This window comes from Siphateles boraxobius, unplaced genomic scaffold, assembly GCF_051911475.1.
Source record: "Siphateles boraxobius isolate OS27281-9 unplaced genomic scaffold, OSU_SipBor_1 31, whole genome shotgun sequence".
In the NCBI taxonomy this organism is placed as follows: domain Eukaryota; kingdom Metazoa; phylum Chordata; class Actinopteri; order Cypriniformes; family Leuciscidae; genus Siphateles; species Siphateles boraxobius.
The window spans coordinates 297,561-318,660 of NW_027508931.1; the positions used below are offsets into that span (position 1 = coordinate 297,561).

Sequence of the window (21,100 nt, forward strand, 5' to 3'; positions counted from 1 at the left end):
AACAGCCACTCATACATGCTGAGATGATAAATTCGTCATCACTGCTAATACACTGACATCTAGTGGTATATAGAGTTATGCAACTCAATTCATGCCTGAATGTTACACTGAAAAAATGGTAACAGATGATACATGAACATTTAAACCAACAAAATTCATTTGTATTGGTTAAATCAGGTAGAAGTAGGTATTTATGGTAACAATTGCATGTTGCAATTGCAGTGTGTTAATACATTTTCTTTTAAAGTTAAGATACAGTAAAGACACCTACTAATAATATACACACAGTATAATATAAAAATGTATTCTTAAAATTATACACACACGTGTTGAGTTTTCATGTTTTATGGGGACATTTCATAGACAATGATTTTTATACTGTACAAACGGTATCCCCTAACCCTAAACATCACAGAAAACTTTAGCATTTTTAGATAAAAAATAAATAAATCTCCCCACAAGGATAAGGTTTTCAGTTATTGCTATCTTTGCAGAGACATTTTGTCCCCTTAACGTAGAGCAAACCACACACACACACACACACACACACACACACACACACACGCACGCACGCAGGCACGCACGCATGCATGCACACACACGCACGCACGCACGCATGCATGCACGCACACACACAATTAATGTGTTAAATAATACTATTTGTTTTCAATAATTTCATAGTCATTTACATACATTTATAGTCCTTCTGGAATGTGATTTTTTTATATATATATATTTCTCTGGCTACCCTCAAAGTACAGTACTGCACAAACGATTGAGTGTTTGGAGGGATAATAATCACACCAAACAATTAAAAATATTGTATGATTGGGTGCTTGCCTTGTTTTCTACATGTTTCTAAATGTTTTCTAGCAACATTTTCTGAATCCTTGATATAATTCCTTTCACTACCTCCAGATCAGCTTGATCTAGCACAGTGGCTACAGTGAACAGTAGAACATAATAAAATAAAGATGAGCTGATTTTGCATCTATGCTTTGCTGCTTATTATTTTTTATTTACAAATATCATCCATTTCAAAAACTTTTTTTTGGTTGATGTTGTTTTTGTATGAATACACTGTGATGGCAGTATGTCTACTGTCTTTTAGAGAAGAGGTCATGATGACTGCAGGCAATGAAGTGGCTGGAAAAAAATGAGTTCCAGTCCATAAAACAATTATGACTGTTTTTGTAAGAGCCAAAGAACAAAGAATCAAAAGCTTCTGTTCCCCTTTGCAATATGTACTGCCTAAAAGCTTTGTCAGATGAAGAGTGTACAAATCACATTGGTTCAAAGACTAAAGATCAAGCAAGTTTGTTGACAAAGACTATTAATAAGATAAAGAGACTCTCCTCAGATGAAAAACATAGAACCATAATATACTGTAAAATAATATCCATACGAAAAAGACCATCTAAAATATATTGATAAATAAAGCGTTAATCTTTTAAAATTTATATGTATTGCAAACGTACTAAACTTGTGATGCCGAGAGTGTTTTGATGCTGTGTCTGTTTGGATGCTTGACTGAACAGAGTTGGATTCCTTCAGGCAGGTCGTGGAGTGTAGATAAGAAACAGCTCCTTAAAACAGTTGAAGTTTACAGCCACAGCCAGGGGTGAAGAGATCTCTATTAGAATTGGATAAACACCAGATAAACACCGGTTTCTCAACAGTGTGCTTACAAGTACACAAATGTCTCCAATAAGACCCTATAACACAAAATTGAATTCGAACATTTTACTATTTTATGTATCCAGGGGATTTATTAAATAAACATCATCACTACTCTAGTCAGGTGCATACGTACGACAGACTTCAAAACGTGATCATTCAATGGAACATCAATCACTTTTTATGCATTTGAAAAGAGTTTCTATAGTATATTGAATTTTTATGCAACAGATCTTAAAACTTCCAAAATCGAGATTCGATAACATCAAAGTTATGCTTTCATGGAAGTTAATTAAGAAAGTTGTAGTATTTTACCTCATAACAGAGGCTGACAAGAAATGTAACGTTAGAATAAAAGAGTTTCCTCTATTTTTGCAAAGGCACATGAGCATCTAATGTACTAGAGTCACAGCCTTTTAAGACATAGGCCTACATAGGGCAAATTCCAAATGACGTTTTGCGCTCTTGAAAGGCAATTCGAGAATAGGACGCAATTTTTAATGAAAGGGAAGTATATTAAACTAAGTGAACTATAACTGAATCTCTTCACAAAGGGTCCTACCACAAATCTGTTAGCGAAAGATACATGCGATGGTCACTTCAAGGAAGTAATTGCACCAGAGAAACAAGCACACAGCCATCTTTAGTATATTGCGTTTGAACTTCTGTTTTTGCGCTAGCTCTGTATATATAAAAGTTATCATGAGCATTGTAATGTTTGAAATGTCAGTTAGACCGGGAAGATTTTAAAACGAGCGGATCATTCATAAATCCGTAAGATCTTACCTTCATGCTGTGGAAATACAAGCCGGAAGGCAGAATACAACACGCACTATGAATAAGTTCTATGAACATAATAACACATATTTAAAATACCTCATTATAAAGTGTACATTTATTTGCAACAATTATTTAACAACAATAAGAAATTCCTGTTGTAAGTACAGCTAATAGGCATTATTCAGACCAGCGCAATGACAGGTATGAAAGCGAGGCTGTAAGGGATAGACCTAACGTGTTTTCAATGGCATCTGCTGTAAAAAGCTAGATCACTTATAATTTTCCACAGCTCATATTTTTTGTCTACTGAAATTTCTTTGAAAGATATTTTTCCAGTGTTTCGTCAGCAGATCAATCCAAAAACACAGTATTAAATAACAGTACAAGCCACTGAAGAGATGTATGTCTATCCCTCACAGCCTTTACAAATCAAAGATGACGCTGCTGTGAATTAGGTCTATGGGGTGATGGGCATTGTCATGGTAACATTCCAGGTGAAGATAATTAGGAAATTATGTTGTCTTTAATTGCTCCCTTCACCAAGTACGTACGCACCAAACGGCTACATAGGACGCTTCTCAATACTCAAAGGCTGCATCCGAGGCTTCATCCTTTGAAGGGTGCATTTGAATTGCACATCATTATTTACAGCAGATTCTCATGATTAAAATAAGTCAACAATACAAATGGAATGACGTTTTTTTTCCCCTAAAAATTTTAAAAGTTTTCTATCAAACGATACCAACCTTTTGACTCTCCTTGATTTAGTTTTGGAGTTTGCGTATGTCACTCAGAAAAAACAACTCTAAAAATGCCTTCAGGACTTTAGGGGTTAATGGATAATACCAAATTATTGTATTTTAAAGGGTAACTAAACCCTAAAACAACTTATTTTAGTTCATGATTTGTAAGACTGGGGCTTTATTAATGCTGTTCATTGATTCGAGTAAATTGTTTGATATTTGGGTATAAAGGGTATTTAAAGGTGCATTGTGTAATATTTCTGAGGACCTATTGACAGAAATGCAATATAAGATCCATAACTATGTTTTCAGTGGTGTATAAAGACCTTGCATAATGAGCCGTTATGTTTTTATTACCTTAGAATGAGACATTTATATCTCCATAACCGCGGGCACTCTCTTCTATGGAGGTCGACATATTGTGTCGTCATGTTTCTACCGTAGCCGACAGCGAACAAACACGCTTTACAGAGCGCGTTTCGTTCTACCTTGAAAGAGAAGTTTCTATTTACATAACCGCGGATCCCCTTACATTGAAATGCGGCAACATGTTTCTACAGTTGCCCTAAACGGACAAACGCGTTTCGTTACTATGTTGCTCTTCGTGAAAGGAAGCAAGCTTAGTTCAGCGAATAAAACACTGACACAATGATGAACAAGTAACAATAATATTCACAATAACATAGTTTTACTGAATAATTAAGTAAACATAATTTCTTAATTTATCCTTGTAAAGAAACCTCATTGCTGAACTGGCTACTTTCTGCTGTCTCAGACAACATATTTTCCTGTCGGCCACCTTAACTTTTGTTAGTTGCAATTCGTAACCTCACCACTAGACGCCGCTAAAAATCACACACTGCACCTTTAATTCTACAATATGGTGTAAAAACGTCTGAGTGCTGCTGCCTTCAGGTTGAACGGTGGCTCCTAGAGTTGAATTTTCCAATTGGAAGTTGTGGTACTGCGTGACGTAAGCAGGCACCAGCTCACCACTCCCTTGCCTACACTCCCTTGCCTTTAAGTTACCCTAAGTTATGTTTTTGAGTTACCCTTTTTAAAATGTATTTTTAAATTTTAGTTAATAATAATAATGAAAACAAAAATAATTTTGCCATTGGACTGCATGAAAAACATAAACGCACGCACGCACGCACGCACGCACACACACACACACACACACACACACACACACACACACACACACACACAAACACACACAACAATGAGCGAGAATATGGTTTGTAACCAGTTTATTAAGAAACAAATCAAACATAACACTTCAGTTAACAGTCCTCCTCGCTTAAAATTAAAAACAGAAAAAGAGCTAAAACCAAAGACCATATAAAAGCATCCCCAGTTCCTTAAGGGACCAAGGGGAAAATGAAAGCAATATCAATACAGAAATACGCATTTCATCATAGCGGAACCTGATAATGAAACAGAGGTATACCTGCATCAATAGCTTAAAACAATTAAGAAAATAAACATTTTATTTATTAATTCATTTCAAAAAAGAACCATCCACTACCTGGTGTGTATTTTGCCTTAATGCCAGCATTAAGTAAAGGGATGGGAGAGAAACGAATAGAAGGCCAGCAAAGGGTATTTCTTTGATAGCATAAGACACACCTAGAAAGCAGACAGTTGATCTGCAGGATTAAATTAAAGCAGGATTCTGTTTTGTGGACTCTGGTTTGGCATCTTCAAAATATATCCAGACCTAAATAACCTCTTGGTGCCCAGTCTGTGACCATTGTGTGGTATAAAAGCCCACTCCAACTATATAAAGCTTTAACGTTCTACTAAACCAGCATTAGCTTCCCCTCAACACTCAGACAACATGAACTTGCTCTTTATAAATAAGCTCTCATTTGTGTATATTTGGTTTAAGGTAGAGGTAGGGCGTACCTTCTGACTTCAGCATCTCTCCCAAGTAATAATTCTTGACCCTTAAATACCCCACTGACTGTGGTAAATAAAACAAAAAACATACACATGAAATGACGAAATTATGTTAAACATTGATTTTACAATATCAATTGTAAGAAGAGGTCAATTTATGATTGCTTTTATTTGTTGTTCATTTATGATAAAGAGTACCTTTAGCAATTGGTTTCTAACTAGTCTTTCTTTCCCTACTTACTTTTCTGTTTATCAGAAATTTTCCCTTAAGAAATAACATCGTCCACCCACACTGACTGTCCCAAAACACTACACCATCTCAAACAGGGCTTTCTTCAAGGAGGGGGCAAAACCGGGACCTTTCAACAAGGGGACGCACTATTTGACCTGGTGGAAAATAACATTCTATCACAGGGTCTGTGAATTCATGATTATATAATCATGATATATAAACTTGCATATACAGTACAACAGAGTCAGATATTAAATGTTCAGGAGCTTTAGATCTGTCTGGAAGTGACTGATATATGATTTACAAATATCACTGTCATTTATTCTTTGGGTCTCCTTGGGTTGAGTCATATCTGGCATATATTGCAAATGGCATTGTTTATAATGACAAACAACTGCCTAAATTCCCATGGTGGTTTTATATTATTAATTAAAGGAGTTTTCATGTCAAAATATCACTAAAATCCAATGAAAAAAGAAATTGGAATAATGTAGGTGGCAAAAAAAAGAAAGAAGAAGTGATATTTAGTGAAGTGAAACTTTCTCCATTTTGGAGAATTATTTGAAATGATTGAATTTTTTTAAATTAATTTTAAGAAGTCCAGAGTTAATTAGAATATGTAGCAAAACACTATGAAAAGCTTGCTTAAAACAAACTAAATGTGTAGAACATTGACATTAATGACAGAACAAGCAGATGTAGGGTGAAAAACTCTCATTTTGTGTAGAGCGCACAAACACTGACCTCAATATTCACTTCCTGCTGTTTGAAGCATGTTTTAACTGACTGTCACAGGAAGAGAGTGGAAGACAGAGCACATGGAGAAGAAAAGACCTCCTCATCCACAACATCAGCAGCCTCTTTCTAGATTTTTCTTTTTAGACATCAAAAAAGTTCTATTCTACTGCACAAATCTACCTAGCAACATTTACTAGCTTCTCCTACGTACAGTAGCACAAAGACAGACATGTTTATATAGAGAGGAAATGAAAATACAAAAGTAAACATCCTGACTTTCACACAATACGAATAAAATAATAAAAAAATGCCATTTCATTACAATAGGACAAAATAAGATGCCTTGCATAGGGGGGGGGGGGGGGGGGGGACAAGAGAAAACATAGGTAGGAAAACCATGCATACCGAAAGGCGATATGGGGGACTTAAACTGAACGTATCACATAGTGCAAAAATCCCAAGAGGAAACGAGGGACTGAATCAAATGCGAATGAATCTCTGAGCCCAGCCCAACCCACCCAGCCCCTTCACCAGGCCGTTTCCCCAAACATCCCACCCGAAAATCCCCACTGGTGTGGACCTTGGTCTGTCCTGTGATAAACAAGGCATCAGGAGATGAGATTGCAGTGGTGATGGAGGTCTTGTGACCCCACCCCTGCCCACTTTGGTGAATGCCGCTAGCGCATCTTGTGATCATCAGTGTTGCCCATGTTGGAGCCAGGGCTGGGGTCCTGCTGTCGCCTGGGCTGGGTCACACACACAATCACACATGCAAATACGTGCACAAACACCCACGCACCCCAACAAACAAACCGGGACAGAGACAGAAATACAGTTAAAATGGTTGTGCTGTGATTGACCCGCTGACATGTTAGTTCTCAAACTAGAAACATGATAAGAGTAAAAGGTTGCAGCCCACATGCAATTGCATATACAATAACAGAGTCAGATATTAACAGTTCAGGATCTTTAGATCTCTCTGGAAATTATAGACATATGATTTACAAACATTACTTTCATTTAATATTGCCATTTATTTTTCAGGTGGAAAAACTTTTATTTGAGTCATGTAATAAATTACTTTGTTTATAATGACAAACTGCATAAATTCAATGTGACTATATACTGAATAAAGGGAACAAAAAATTTGATATTTGGCCATTTGAAACTTTAAATGATCAAAAAATGTAGGCTATTAATCTTAAGAATCCCATAGTAAATTAGGATATGTAGCAAAACACTGTGAAAAGCCTGCTTAACACACACACCAGGACAGAGACAGAGTACAGTTATTTTCTGACATGTTAGTTCTCAATCTACAAACAAACACTGGATGAGTAGAAAAGTTTGCAGCCCACATGCGATTGCTTTCCGTGCCCAGCAGAGGACAGCAGAGATCAACTTCATTCTGGACGCTAAAAATTGAGCTGCTTTTTTTGGTTGAAGTGGCAGACATTAGTCATTAGTCAGGGGGAAGTCTTCAAATCACTAACTTTAAAAATAAAGATATGACTGATGGCCTTGTCACAGATACATATGTTTATGTGCCTACGTCTAAATCTCTCCCTGGCATAGATGTCTGAGCACAGACAGACAGACAGACAGACAGGCAGACGGTGAGAGAAAGATAGACGAAGAGGCAGACAGTGTATCTCATATAGTGTGAGGTCATCATCCATGGAAGCGGCGATTATAGCACGCTCTAACCCTTGAGCTACGCAATGCTGTTTTTACTCGACCCAACGCCTGGGAATCCCATCTTTAAGCGTATCCATTAACAGATCAAGCTGTTATAGCTGTCATACGCACAGCACAAAGCACTCTGGTGCACTGACGCACTGTAAATAATAAGCATTATCTAGCTGTTGACAATTTTGGTGAACTGCAGAATTAAATGTATTTGTCTAGTAATGCGCTGCTTGTTATTTATCCACTAAGTTTGAGATCAATTAGATATTTGTTTTTTAAGAAATTAATACTTTTATTCAACAAGGACATTAAATTGTGCGTGTGTGACAGTAAAGACATTTATAATGTTACAAAAGATTTCTATTTTAAATAAATGCTGATCTTTTGAACTTTTTTTATTCATCAAAGAATCCTGAAAAAAATGATCACGATTTTCCCAAAAAAAAAACTAAGCAGCACAACTGTTTTCAACACTGATGTTTTAATTGATATTTTAAATTGTAACAATAATAATAATAATTCACATTATTATTGTTTTTACTGTAGTTTTGATCCAAAACAATCACACCGCTCCCAAACTTTATTTTATAAATAATATTAAATATAAATAATATAAAAAGAATATATAATTTTTATAATATTATTTATAACATTGTATTTTTTTAGTGCTGTCAGATCGATTAATCACAATTAATCGAATCTAACATAAGTTTGTGCTTACATAATATATGTGCGTATATATAAACATATATATACAGTATATACACACATAGAGATTTACGTATATAAAATATATATATATAATAATATATATATATACACACATATATTATGCAAACACAAACTTTTATGTTATATGCGATTAAGTAAAAATTAAAGGGACTATGTGTAGTTTTTTAGGTATTTTATTATCAATATCAATATCAATATTTTTATACATAAATATGTCCTAAATGGTGTACAAATACCTCTGCCAATTATCTGACTTATCCTCGTAAACAAAGAATTTATTATCCTTATATACATGTGACGGGTAGGTCCACGGAGGCTTCCATGTCGTTCCGCCATCTTGAAAAACTATAATAGCAGAGAGGGTAAAAAAGTACTAGGCCGACGCGTTTCCACAACGCGTTTTCATTCAGAGTCAGCGTCACGTGACTGAAAGAAGCAGAAACGGAGGAGCAGAGCAGTGAGAGGCGCTTGTCACTGCCCCGGCAAGTTTAAAAGGCTGCATTGCACTGTTATTATTCATACGGTAACATTTGTTTGTTCGTTGTGTCAAGTTGCAGTTTGTTTGAAATAACAAACCTGTTCACCCGAAAGAAAACTAGACAAAGTACTATTAGAAGACATGTTGTCAAAGCTTTTTGGTATATAATAGCTACCGTAGATGCAACACGCATTTGAAAAAGCGAGGCGGTGGAAAGAGAACAGTTCGTCTGAATGCAAAATACAATTTCACCGCTAGATGGGAGAAATTCCTACACAATGTCCCTTTAACCTAGTTGACAGCACTAATTATTTGATATGTTTTTTTATATTTTTAAACAAATGTGAAAGGTGACACAACAATGCTTCACAAAGCTTAAACCATCATAAGCTGGTTTGTTGGTCTTAGCTGATTTCAACTGGTCTCTTAAGTTGTTTAGCTGGGTGGCCAGATGGTCTACCACCTTAACCAGCTGAAAAATACCAGTCAACACACCAGGCTGACCAGACCAGGTTGGACCAACAAACCAGTTTAGGTTTGAGTTTAAGATGTTGTTTTCAGCAGGGCAATAAATAACCTAAATGCTGGGCAAAAATAAGAGCACAAATCAAACTGCAGAGGATGCCATATATATCTTTAGGGCTTTATAAAGCACAAAAAGCATTTTTATGGTTGCTGCTTAGTATTTAAGCTTTGAAAAAGCACGTTTGTGTGGATGAGAGGACGAAGCATCGATCATACGGAGCCCAGCTGAAGCACTCTCCTGTACCACAAGTCAATAGTGCTTAGATTCTGCTGGGCAGACAGCGCTGCTAATGAAAAAGATCAATACTAATGATATATTAATACTTTCACTGGCCCAACATCACTCATCCTCTAATCCCACCTGCAGTAAAGGCCTGGGTTTCATGAAAAATGGCCTATCTATTTTTCATCCATCTCTTTACCATCTATCACGCAGAAGGCCATTACCCTCTTCGATATCTTTCAGCTTTGATTCGCCCCCTTGGACTCCCTGCGTACACAAACAGTGACGGAACCGCATTAAGACAGAGGACAAATAAGTGCGTACGCAGAGCGAATGTTCCCCTTTGTCTCTTTTCCAGTGAGGTCTTAAGTGATTTTGAAGTCTCTAAATGCATTGTTCGCCTTTTAAAACAAACCTGGCCCACTTTCCCAGAAAACACTGTCTTTCTGCAGATGCAGACTGCTATTGTTCTGGTTTTTATTCAATTACAGATGATGGAGTTTGACCACAGCTATGCGAGCGTCGTATGTAGAGTGAAGGCTTGAGGTTCGATCCATGCTCTAGGATTATTCGCTTTCCAAAATAAAGCCGACCGAACCGGGCAGCTCGAAAAACAAGCTCCGAACGAGGATCAGACTCCACACTGCTGGGATGAGAAAGCATGAATTATAGAATAATTACAGGGTTTCATTTTCCACCACTCACAGTGACTTTGAGCTTTGAGGGAAAAATATTTGGCCCGTGAGTCACAGATCGCCTGACTGCAATGAGTAAGAAATTTGATTTTCATAAGCAGCCAGATCTATTTAAAAAAGAGACCTTGGCGTGATTGATTTTGGAAGAGTGGATGAAGAGTGTGTAAAGGAACGCCTGAGGGTGTAGATTAGGAGGGAGGAATATAAAGGCGGCGGTTCATAAGGGGAATCTTTCTGGTCATGTGCTGCCAAGCTGTGCCTGAGAGCTCCCAGAGGGCTTTGCAGCAGGGGAGTGGGTGGGTGGGGCAGTGAGGAATCTTGGGATGGAAGTCTGGTCTCCATTACAGAGGTCTAAGAAGAGCGAGCTGGGGGTCTCTCGAGCCGGTAATGTTTTTTGCACTTGCGGTATAAGACCCAAAGTTGCTTATAGAAGCCTGAATTCCCACTTACACACACCTACATGTATGCTACCTACTAACACATATAGACACAGTAGATGCACACAGAAGAACACATAAAGACACAGAGGTGCTCTTTCATGCACATGCTCTTGTGAAATACACACTCGTGTTCACACACTTACAGACACAGACACGGTTTAGTGCATGACACAAGGATAGAGAGAAGCAGAGGAGACAGACCCTGGTCCTTGAAGGCCATCAGTCCCAGATTTTTGATGCCACAGGGTCCTAAAAAACACAATTTGGTTTTCATCTTAAGAGCGCAGTTTTGATTGATTGTAGAATGATTATAGTTGAAGACTTACAATGCAGAGACACTCCATGCACTAAGCCATGAGCAAACAAGTTAAGGACTTCAATAGCTTACACGTACACAAACTCACATGGATTACATTTATGCATGCATACATACAAAATACTAAGAAACACACACGTCCTCCTTTATTATGCTTTTGTTCTGAATCATTTATAGTAAATAGAAAATCAAGGCAGCAGTTCACTACATAAAATCCTAAATTGTTGTCTTACCTCCTGAGTTATTATATGACTGAGCTGTGCCATCGGCATCTGCTAAATGACAAGTGATCAAATCAGTATTACCCCAGACAAGCTGTTTAGCTACGTCAAGAGCACTCAAAACATGCAGGGAACAGGAAACAGACAGAAATGATTTGAGGTGGCAATTATTTACCTGTTCCTGCAGAGCAATTTTGAAAGGAAACATAATTTACAACTACCTTTTTTGATTTACAAATGGCAAAGTAAAATAATTTTAGAGACAGTAACTTTCATGTTAAAATGATTTTTTAGCCATTTCTTACATGACTTTTAGAATTAATGAAATTCTTTAGATTTAATAAAAAAATGTAAAGGTCAAAAACAAGATCAGGAACAACAACAAAAAACATGAAAATGAAAACTACAATATGTAATTTTCATTCGCTGCTAGGGGTCGCTAACCTCTTACAATAACAAAGGCATGGGTTGATGACACAGTGATAAGCGGAATGATGGGACTTGCTTTCATGCTGATGGATCAAACAAATAATGTTTATGGATTAGAGATCCGCGGATAAACCGTGGATCAGGCTGATGACGTGACAAAAAATAATATTTTAATAAAATTCGGGCGGGTGGCGGTTGAACCAATCAAATGAAAAATACATATAAATTGTTAAATATTGTTACCTACATCCGAAAAGAACATCCGTATCCTTTCTAGAACAGACAAGAGCTTTCTAGCCTGGAGGCTTCCTATGGAAGTCGAGCTTTACGTTCGCGCAGTGCATTTTGGGATTGACAGGGGACCAGAGAAGGCAGTTCTCGACTTTATGCAAATATCAAGCGAAAAACGCGGTTGGCAGCCAATTGCTGTGAGGTTTGGGATGTGAGGTCTGTCTTGAGAGTTTAAACAAGTTTATGCTTGATTTAGTGCGTAAAGCTGCCAACTCTCACGCATTGACCGTGAGACTCACGCAATTGACCATTTTCACACGCTCTCACGCCACACATCCATTTTCTCACGCAGAGAAAAATTGTGGACAAAGAGGACACTGACACCGACAGATAAGACAGAGAAGGTTACTTGTGATATGGAACAAATTCTCAGCTGTCAGACTCTGTCAATATTTTACGAGATTCTCGAGATTTACGAGAAACAACAACATCGTCCCGCTAGACGATACGCACTACGCAGTTGTCCACGTCTGTCACCATGGTTACTATGGCAGTAAAATTTTAAAATTGTGACCTTCTCTGAATTTACACATTTTTGGAAACATTTAGGATAATGGAAGTACACAATTGAAAGAAATATATAACACTGAGCAAGTGGTTTTTGGATGTTCTGATACAAAGTTCTTACATGTTGTACCTTTAAGTACATAATAATATAAAAAAAAATATATATATATATATATTTCCATTACTGTAATGTAGAAAAATGCATAAAAAAAGTTTAATTAATAAAAATACATTATATGTTACTTTGCTCTGCCTTTATGATTTTTATTTTATTAAAAGCACTGCCATACAATAGTTCATACAAATATTATTTACTGGAATCATCATCAGGAACAATTAGAATTACAACAAAAAACAACAACAACCTCAAAAGTAAAATGTCCGGATACATTACAATGATAACATATTTTGGGGAAAATGTGCTCAGTTGTCATGAATAAATAATGTGTCAATGCAGAAATGTCCTAATAAAAGGCCTAATTGTCTTTATGCAAAATATTATGTTTTTCTATTATGGGATGAAATCTGATCTAGACATGATTTTGTGAGATTCACTCAACCACTTTGGCTAGACCCATAAGAAAAGATGCCGATGGCACCGCTTTATCATCTCTCGGCTCAGGAGATACTAAAACATTTTTGAGTGAACTGCTCCTTAAAGCATCATATATTTTGGTAGTAGCTGTCAATCAAAATATTAGCAAGAGGAATTAGGTAAGGATTATGCAAAAAAAGCACATACAGAAGTATTGTACATGCACAAGTGGAAAACACATGAACACACACACACACAAACTAAGACCTACTGAGCTCCGTTACAACTAAAATAAAATAAAAAGACTTTAAGCATGCACTAACTGATTGAAACTCACACTCATACACACATCCTCACTCACTCCAGCTCTCACCTCCAGGTCCTCACGGTGCGAGCGATCCCTGTCCTCAAAATCACGAGTCCTTCTGCGGGCTTCCTCAAAGGCTGCTTGGGCTAGAGCATCCTCCTGCTGTATAAACACACAAAAAGACAGGAAGCCAGGCGGCGGTAAGTCATTTCTCATGCACATAAGGAACAAGAGGCAGTTTGACAGCACAATGTGGTTTATCTGTACCTGTGCTCTCTCATCATCATATTCCAGACAACCCATCCCATCCAGACGCTGAAGATCAATCCATCCTTTCCAGATCACACACACTCCATTCAGGATCATAGGAGCCTTCAGGTACACCTGCACACAGGCACACACACTTAGTTATTATGAGTATTATCACATACACACACCAGCACAATAACAACAACAACAATAATAAAAAGAAAAATGAGATGGAATCTGTCGAATGTGTTGCATTTTCTGAGCAGATTTAGAAGGGAAATTGGAAGAATTTTGGAAAAATGTCCTAATTGCCGGGTGACATCTCATTTGTTTAGTCTGGATCTGGAGTATTCAATTTACAATTAAAATGATTCATTCTTATATTAAAAAAATGAAATGTTTGAGGGGGAAAAACATATTGAGTAGTATGGCACAATGTTTTATTATATATTACCCCCTCCCCCCACAATAAAGCTATTTTATTAAAATATTATATAAAAGTAAATTTAAAACAGAACATGAAAAAAGCAAACATGCAGGAAAACAAACCAAAACAGACAATGACATCATAACTGCAAAAGTCAATGTATGCCGATTCAAAGGTTTTTTGTTGTAATGTAATTTCCCCAAAAACAAACAAACAAAAACATAATTTATATATGATAATACTAATGATAAATACTATATGATAAATACTTTTTTTTCTTACATTTATACTTATATTTGTATTATGAAGGTATAAAAATTTATGCTGACATTTTCAGAACCATTAAATGTAAACTTTTTTTGAAAATGGAATTTGGCCCATGCATTTTAAACTTGTTTTTTAAAAGGTCTTTTCTTTTCTCTTTTTGTGTCACTGATTCATCTAACAACTACAAGATACTACAGATATAATTAACTCTCCAGTAAATCCATCTTCTCCACCTACACAGACACAACAAGCGCTTGGAACAGGTGAAATGCTATAACAACCTACTCCACAGTTGTATCCGCTTATGAAAACCCCCTCTCAACGTCACACCTGGCTGTACAATGGTTCATTTGAATTGTAAAACACTTTGTGAGCTGTTCAGTGGAAGTCACTTCTGGGAACACCCTCAAAACTGGACATACATATATAAACATTTAACCATTACAATTTTTTCTGTCCTATCTCAGTCTCAGCCCAGCCAATGTCTGTAGGACAGCCTCCAATGTTTGCTTCCTGCGATGAGAGTGTTTATTTATAGAGGCCAGCGTAGTAGAGAGTAAGGGTACACCGATGCAGAGACAGGCAAAGCCTGTCTGAATTTATTTATACTGAGCATGGCCAACGAGTGCACACGGCAGCGCAGGCGAGCACATGATTGCATCCGTGTGTGAGACTCAGATGATGGGTGGGACTATGAATAAGACAAGGTGGACAAAGAGTGAGAGAGATGTTGAGAATGTGGAGACAGGGGTATATGACTGTCTGTCTGGCTCGGAGCCACAGGAATATCACATCTCTGCCACTGAGGAATCCAGGCTGAGACAAAAGTGTGCAGTCTGTCGGTCTGTGGGTGCTGTTTATTTCTGTAACTGCAGTGAAAGAGGCCAGCTATAAATGCATTCGCATATGCATCCTCAGGTATCCTCAGCGTTACCCGCCAAAACCAACGAGCCACCCGAGTCACCAAATAAGAGCGAATTTTCCACCGTGCTGCTCCAAAAAAGTCGAGAAACACAGGAACACTGCGGTGTGTTGTTGGATACTCAAAGTCCCCCACTGGGCGCTGGTGACTGCTGGAGCGACCTGCCAGACAAACACACTCCGCCAAAGCAGACACAACATGAGCTTTGTCTGACTTTACTGCCGTCCTTTAAGCATCTGAGTGTATCTGTGTGTGTGGAGGAACTGCTTTTGGATTCAGTTCAGAGGGTGAACTGCTGTCTGCCCTGGTTTCATACTCACTAAATTCACCACATCGATGTGAATGTCGCCTGGCATAAATATAGCTCACCAATTCATTTATCAAACACTAACTTTCCTATTCGAGAAAAAAAGTACATGGTTTAATAAATATACACTACACAAAGAAGTCTCTTATGATCCCCATGGTGCATTTATATGATCAAAACTACAATAAAAATAAATAATACTGTGAATTATTATTACGATTTTTAAATAACCATGTTGTATTTTTTTCTCTGTCAAATTGATTAATCGTGATTAATCACATAGCATATAAGTTTTTGTTTACATAATATGTGTTTATATATTATTATATTTATATATATAATGTGTGTGTGTATACAGACATATATGTAATATATATATATATATATACACACACACAGTAATATACACGCACATACACAGGTAAATGTTGCTGACTCCAAGCTTTTATACGGTTGTGTATATAGACAGTTAATCGCATGACTGTTACACTAAACATCATATACCATAACATAGATGAGAAGTGATAAATCTGCCATTCAAAATTTACGTGAATTCAAATAAACAATCACCTTGTCAACCTAAAACATCTTATTGCTAACTGTGCAACGTGGCTGATACTACAAGCTGTAAATTTGAAGACTGTTAAAGGCAAATTTAATAGCATTTTATTTATTTTTCCTGAAGTCCACTTTTTTCATTTTGTTACTATACTTTTACGACTTTTTGTAAATAAATGTGAATGGCCTATATTTAATTATATCATTGTCACAGTTGTTGCAGTTCATCAATGTTCGTAGACTTTCAAAATACAGGATTGATGTTATAAACGTGAGTCAACGTGGTCATGGTTACATCAATGATGATATTGGAATGATCCATGTTTCCAGATTAGTTTCCATAAATGATCTGGGTCTGCTCATGTTATTTCTATCCTGAATCCCAGGTTAGTGACGAGAGAAGATTATTAAGAAAAATGTGCTCCTGAGCATCTCTCTGTAGGCAAGGGCGTGGTTAGCTGGTATCCTCAGTGATGTCAGAGGGTACCACAACTTCCAATAGGAAAATTCAACTGCAGTAGCCACCGTTCAACCTGAAGAGGGCAGCACTCAGACATTTTTAAACCATATATTGTAGAATTAAAACACTTTAAACCCAAATGTCAAAAAATGTACTTGAATCAATGAACAGCATTTATGAAGCTCCATTCTTACAGTTCATTAACTAAAAAAAGTTGTTTTAGTGTTTTGTTACCCTTTAAGTAGCTTTTATAAACGTGCCTTAGAAAAAAACATACTGGTGTGCATCTTGAGACAAAACAATGGCAGTGCCATATTTTAAGATATATGCATTTTAGTCTGGGACTAGGCTTAAGCCTTGTCTGTGAAACCAGGCATCAATATTTTTTTTAAAGTATTTCCATGTGAATATCCACCACTGATGTAAAAACATCAGTCCAAAAAAGTGATATGAAAAAACATGAGTATTTTCACACCTGAGGAAACGGCTGCTTTCCTGTCAGCAGTGAAGGGCTTTTCTGACTATGTTCCCTTTCTAAAAACCTCTCTGGAACCGTTTCCCAAGAACAGCTCCGTGTGCCTCTTCCACCCCCACCTGCCCTCCTGAAACTCCTTCCCCATGTTTCCTTACAGGATGTGCCATTGGCTGTGATCTGTGTCCCCCTCAGCAGTAAAACACAGGTAGGAAAAATAAAGCCTGCTCAGTTCTGTAGCAGTTTATCTAAACATCAGTGAAGCCCACGAGTCAACGGTCTGACTGAAATCATATCCTTAGCCACACTGTGATTTAACTTAAAGATGCAGGGTCATGAATACTCATGTAGAGATAATGCTAGTAAGTGTTTACAGTGTAATTAAAGAGCACATTTAAAACAAAGTGCTGAGGAATCAAAAAAGCATTCCAAACATAGCTGAAATATAATATCTAGGAGGGACGAAAGAAAAATCATCCATTTCTGAGAAGCGTGGAACAATGGGCCATACATCTGAAATAAAAGATGAATACGAATCTGAACCTACATGTATTTTTATCATTTCGGATTCTTTTTTCTCTCATCTGTCCAACTCAAACAGTTTCTTCTCCCAACAAATACAGGCCTTATAGCCATTAAAAACATATTTAAAAAGCCTTCCTGGGCTTTATCCAGAAAGAACATTCATAACTCCATCAGCCTAAACACACAGTTTTCATTGGAGCCCAACCAACAATGCAGACATATGAGAAAAGCAGTTCTCTTGCTCTCTTCCTCTGCTGTTTTTCATTGGGTATTTCTAGGAGGTGATGAGTTGTCAAGCCACCCCCTGAGGATCACTGATGACCCAGGTAAAAGAGCTGGGATGGATGGGTAGTTACACTCAGGTCATGGTTCACTTGTGTGTGTGTGTGTGTGTGTGTGTGTGTGTGTGTGTGTGTGTGTGTGTGTGTGTGTGTGTGTGTGTGTGTGTGTGTGTGTGTGTGTGTGTGTGTGTGTGTGTGTGTGTGTGTGTGTGTGTGTGTGTGTGTGTGTGTGTGTGTGTGTGTGTGTGTGTGTGTGTGAACTGTTTATGTGTTAGGGATGTTCGGTCCTAAAGTAGTTCCCCAAGGAAGACTGCAGACCTTTCATTCATAGTTAAAGTCAACATGAATTGCCATTTGCAACCTATTTTGCTTGTGTAATGCGATGTATTTTCATTGTGATGTATGTTGGGTGGGACTTGATTTTTATCCATCGGGAATTGATTAGATTGGGAAAAGTGGGAGATACATACCAGATTGGAGCCAGACCGAAAGAAAGATTGCGGTAGAAACACCCATTCAGAAGAAGAGCAAGATATTTTATATATATAACAAAAAAAACATATTTGTACATGTTCACACACTACCTTTCAAAAGTTTGGGGTTGGAAAGATTTGTAATGTTTTTGAAAATAAGTCTCTTATGCTCACCAAGACTGCAATTGTTTGATAAAAAGTACAGTAAAAACAGTAATATTGTGAAATGTTTCTACGCCATTTGTTGCATACATTGCATTACATATTACGTTATTACAACAAATGTTGTTTTCTTTTGTAATATTTTAAATGTAATTTATTCCTGTGATGCCAAAGCTGAATTTTCAGGAGCTATTACTCTGGTCTTTAGTGCTGCTTAATATTTTTGTATAAACTGTGATACATTTTTTGCAGTTTTTTTTGATGAATAGCAAGCTTAAAAGAATGGCACTTATTCACAAAGAGATATTTTTTTTAACTATGTAAAAGTCTTGACTGTCACTTTTTTCATTTTCAAATCTTATTAACCCTAAACTTGTACATCTTTCAAAGCTTCATGTTGCGCATTATCACCAACTAAAATTTTATTTTCATCTACTAAAACATCCCATTATAGTAAAATTTCCTAAAATCTATGAATATGAAGAGTCACAACATAAAATTAAACAAATCTATTTTTTTTTTCTGTGGAATAATATGCACTGAATATTTACACTAAGACCAGGAATATGTATTAGCAAAGTAAATGGGGCAAATTTTTAGTTCAGGAAACACTACAACCACCTTCTAAAGTCTACAATCTGTGCTCACTGAAGACCATGGGCCATATTTAACAAATGAACGTGTGAGAGGTATCAAATCTGGAGGTACAGTAGACGACGGTGCTGGGTGGGGCAGCTGTACGGATAAGACACAGAGGATCTGTGTGTGTTTGTGGAGCTGAGCAGAAGCGGGAGGGGGTGCGAGTGAGCGAGTAAACACTGGGATTGAATTTAGCCATGGAAGCTTTTGATTCAGACAGCCAAAACAATCCCGGGACCTGCACACAGCCTAAAGGTCCCAGACAAGACAGACGGGTTTACATGCATCTGTTCATCAATCTCTTTCTCCCCTGCCTTTTATATCGCTGTCTTTTCCTCTGTGTCTGCCTCTCTTTGATATTCTTAAATTAAGTAAACAGACCTCGTACCTGTAGCGCTTTAAAAATGTGGGTCTCACTGATGTCTTTTGTCTGAGTCACTGTGCCATGACTGAGTCAGAGCGACATCAAAGTCTTTCTCTTTCTTACAAACACAATAAGCGCAGTCAGAGAGAGCGGTCTGAACATGTTCTTCCCCCTGAGTTTACATGTGTGTATCAGTGTGTTGAGACATGAGGGAGATATTCACAATGCACAGCAAATTAAGTTTACTAACTACAAATACACAGACTTCTCACTGTGCTAGAGCAAAATCTTTAAGTAGCGAGTGTCTGTGTGAACTGATTTCTCCAATGTGTTTATCATACCTATGATACAAATGTTAGTTAGTCAACTGTTCCGTCACTCCCAGCAGACGAGTGTGGCATTATCCAGCATTCAAATATAATGTATTTGCATATTTATCCACTTTTATTTTTTCATTATTATTGGTTGACAAATATGGTAATTTTGAAAGTGGATAAAACAGGAAACAAAGTGAACAAGACCAGGAATATGAAACAAACAAAGATTGAGCTGAAAGCAATTCAGGAAGTTTATACAAAATTATACACCCATGTTTGGTGTGGGTAAGATTTTAGATGTTTTTGTAGGAAGTCTCATATGCTCGGTGAGACTTCATTTACATTATTTGCTTAAAATATACTAAAATCAGTAATATTGTGAAAAATTATTTAAAAAAATGAAAATGTACTTTATTCCTGTGATGTCAAATGGCATTTATTACTGTGCGGCGCCACGCATACCGATTGGTCTATGACATCAAAGTGCTGCGCGAGCGGTTAGAGAGCAGACGGCTCGGTATGCTTTTGAATCGCTTTAGTGGTACTTTGATTTCATAGACCAATCGGTCTGCGCATCACCGCTTCAAGTCAAACATACCTTAATTCAGAAACAAAACCAACAAACGAGTCACTGAATTATTTATTCCACTGATTTGTTAAAACCGCTGATTCATAACAGTTTTTTCTCAGAGACGTGCAACGGTTCTTCGGCGGCTTTGTTCAAAATAAATAAATAAATAAATAAATCGGCAGTGTTGTGCCTAGAATGTTAGTTATTCAATGTTAACTTCTTGTTTACTAATCTTACTGAACAGTTGTATCACAGCCATGCAGAAATACAGCACTTTTGCTGTCTGATGAGATATTGCTTAATTATTCTAAAAAGACTATTTTTGTAAAATTTCGTAAAACTAATGAATATGACATGACAAAATTGCCACTGATATTGAGTGCTTTAGTCTATTTATTTATTTATTTTTATTGCTGTCAGAAATATACAAACATTTGTTTAGTAGACCTACTGCAAACAAAATAGCTTCAACATATGGAGTTTAAACCAAAAGTTCGGAAGGAGATATCCTAAAATATAGAAGCGGCTCTGTTCTTACTCGCGTTTCTTCTGTTTCTTCGCCATCCCACAACCACTCCATCTCCACCTTTATTTTTTAATTTTGACTATAGAGTTAACCAACTTTAAGTATCCTGGGGGTTAT

At 37.0% G+C, this 21,100-nt stretch overlaps 1 protein-coding gene across 6 annotated transcripts in view; it reads right to left on the reverse strand.

The window, feature by feature from the left end:
- Positions 1 to 4,436: 4,436 nt before the first annotated feature.
- cbfb (core-binding factor subunit beta) overlaps positions 4,437 to 21,100 on the reverse strand; it is a 42,894-nt gene continuing 26,230 nt past the window's right edge. The window contains exons 4-8 of one of the 6 annotated variants that reach the window (XM_077248770.1): positions 13,731 to 13,847; positions 13,530 to 13,625; positions 11,407 to 11,445; positions 11,059 to 11,106; positions 4,437 to 6,821 (exon numbers count right to left, since the gene is read on the reverse strand). In XM_077248770.1, the coding sequence (XP_077104885.1) occupies positions 11,077 to 11,106; positions 11,407 to 11,445; positions 13,530 to 13,625; positions 13,731 to 13,847 (282 nt within the window). In that variant the 3' untranslated portion in view covers positions 4,437 to 6,821; positions 11,059 to 11,076. Of the gene's footprint in view, positions 6,822 to 11,058; positions 11,107 to 11,346; positions 11,446 to 13,529; positions 13,626 to 13,730; positions 13,848 to 21,100 lie in introns of those variants that run through there. The other 5 variants (XM_077248774.1, XM_077248773.1, XM_077248769.1 and 2 more) reach the window with 5 other exon arrangements.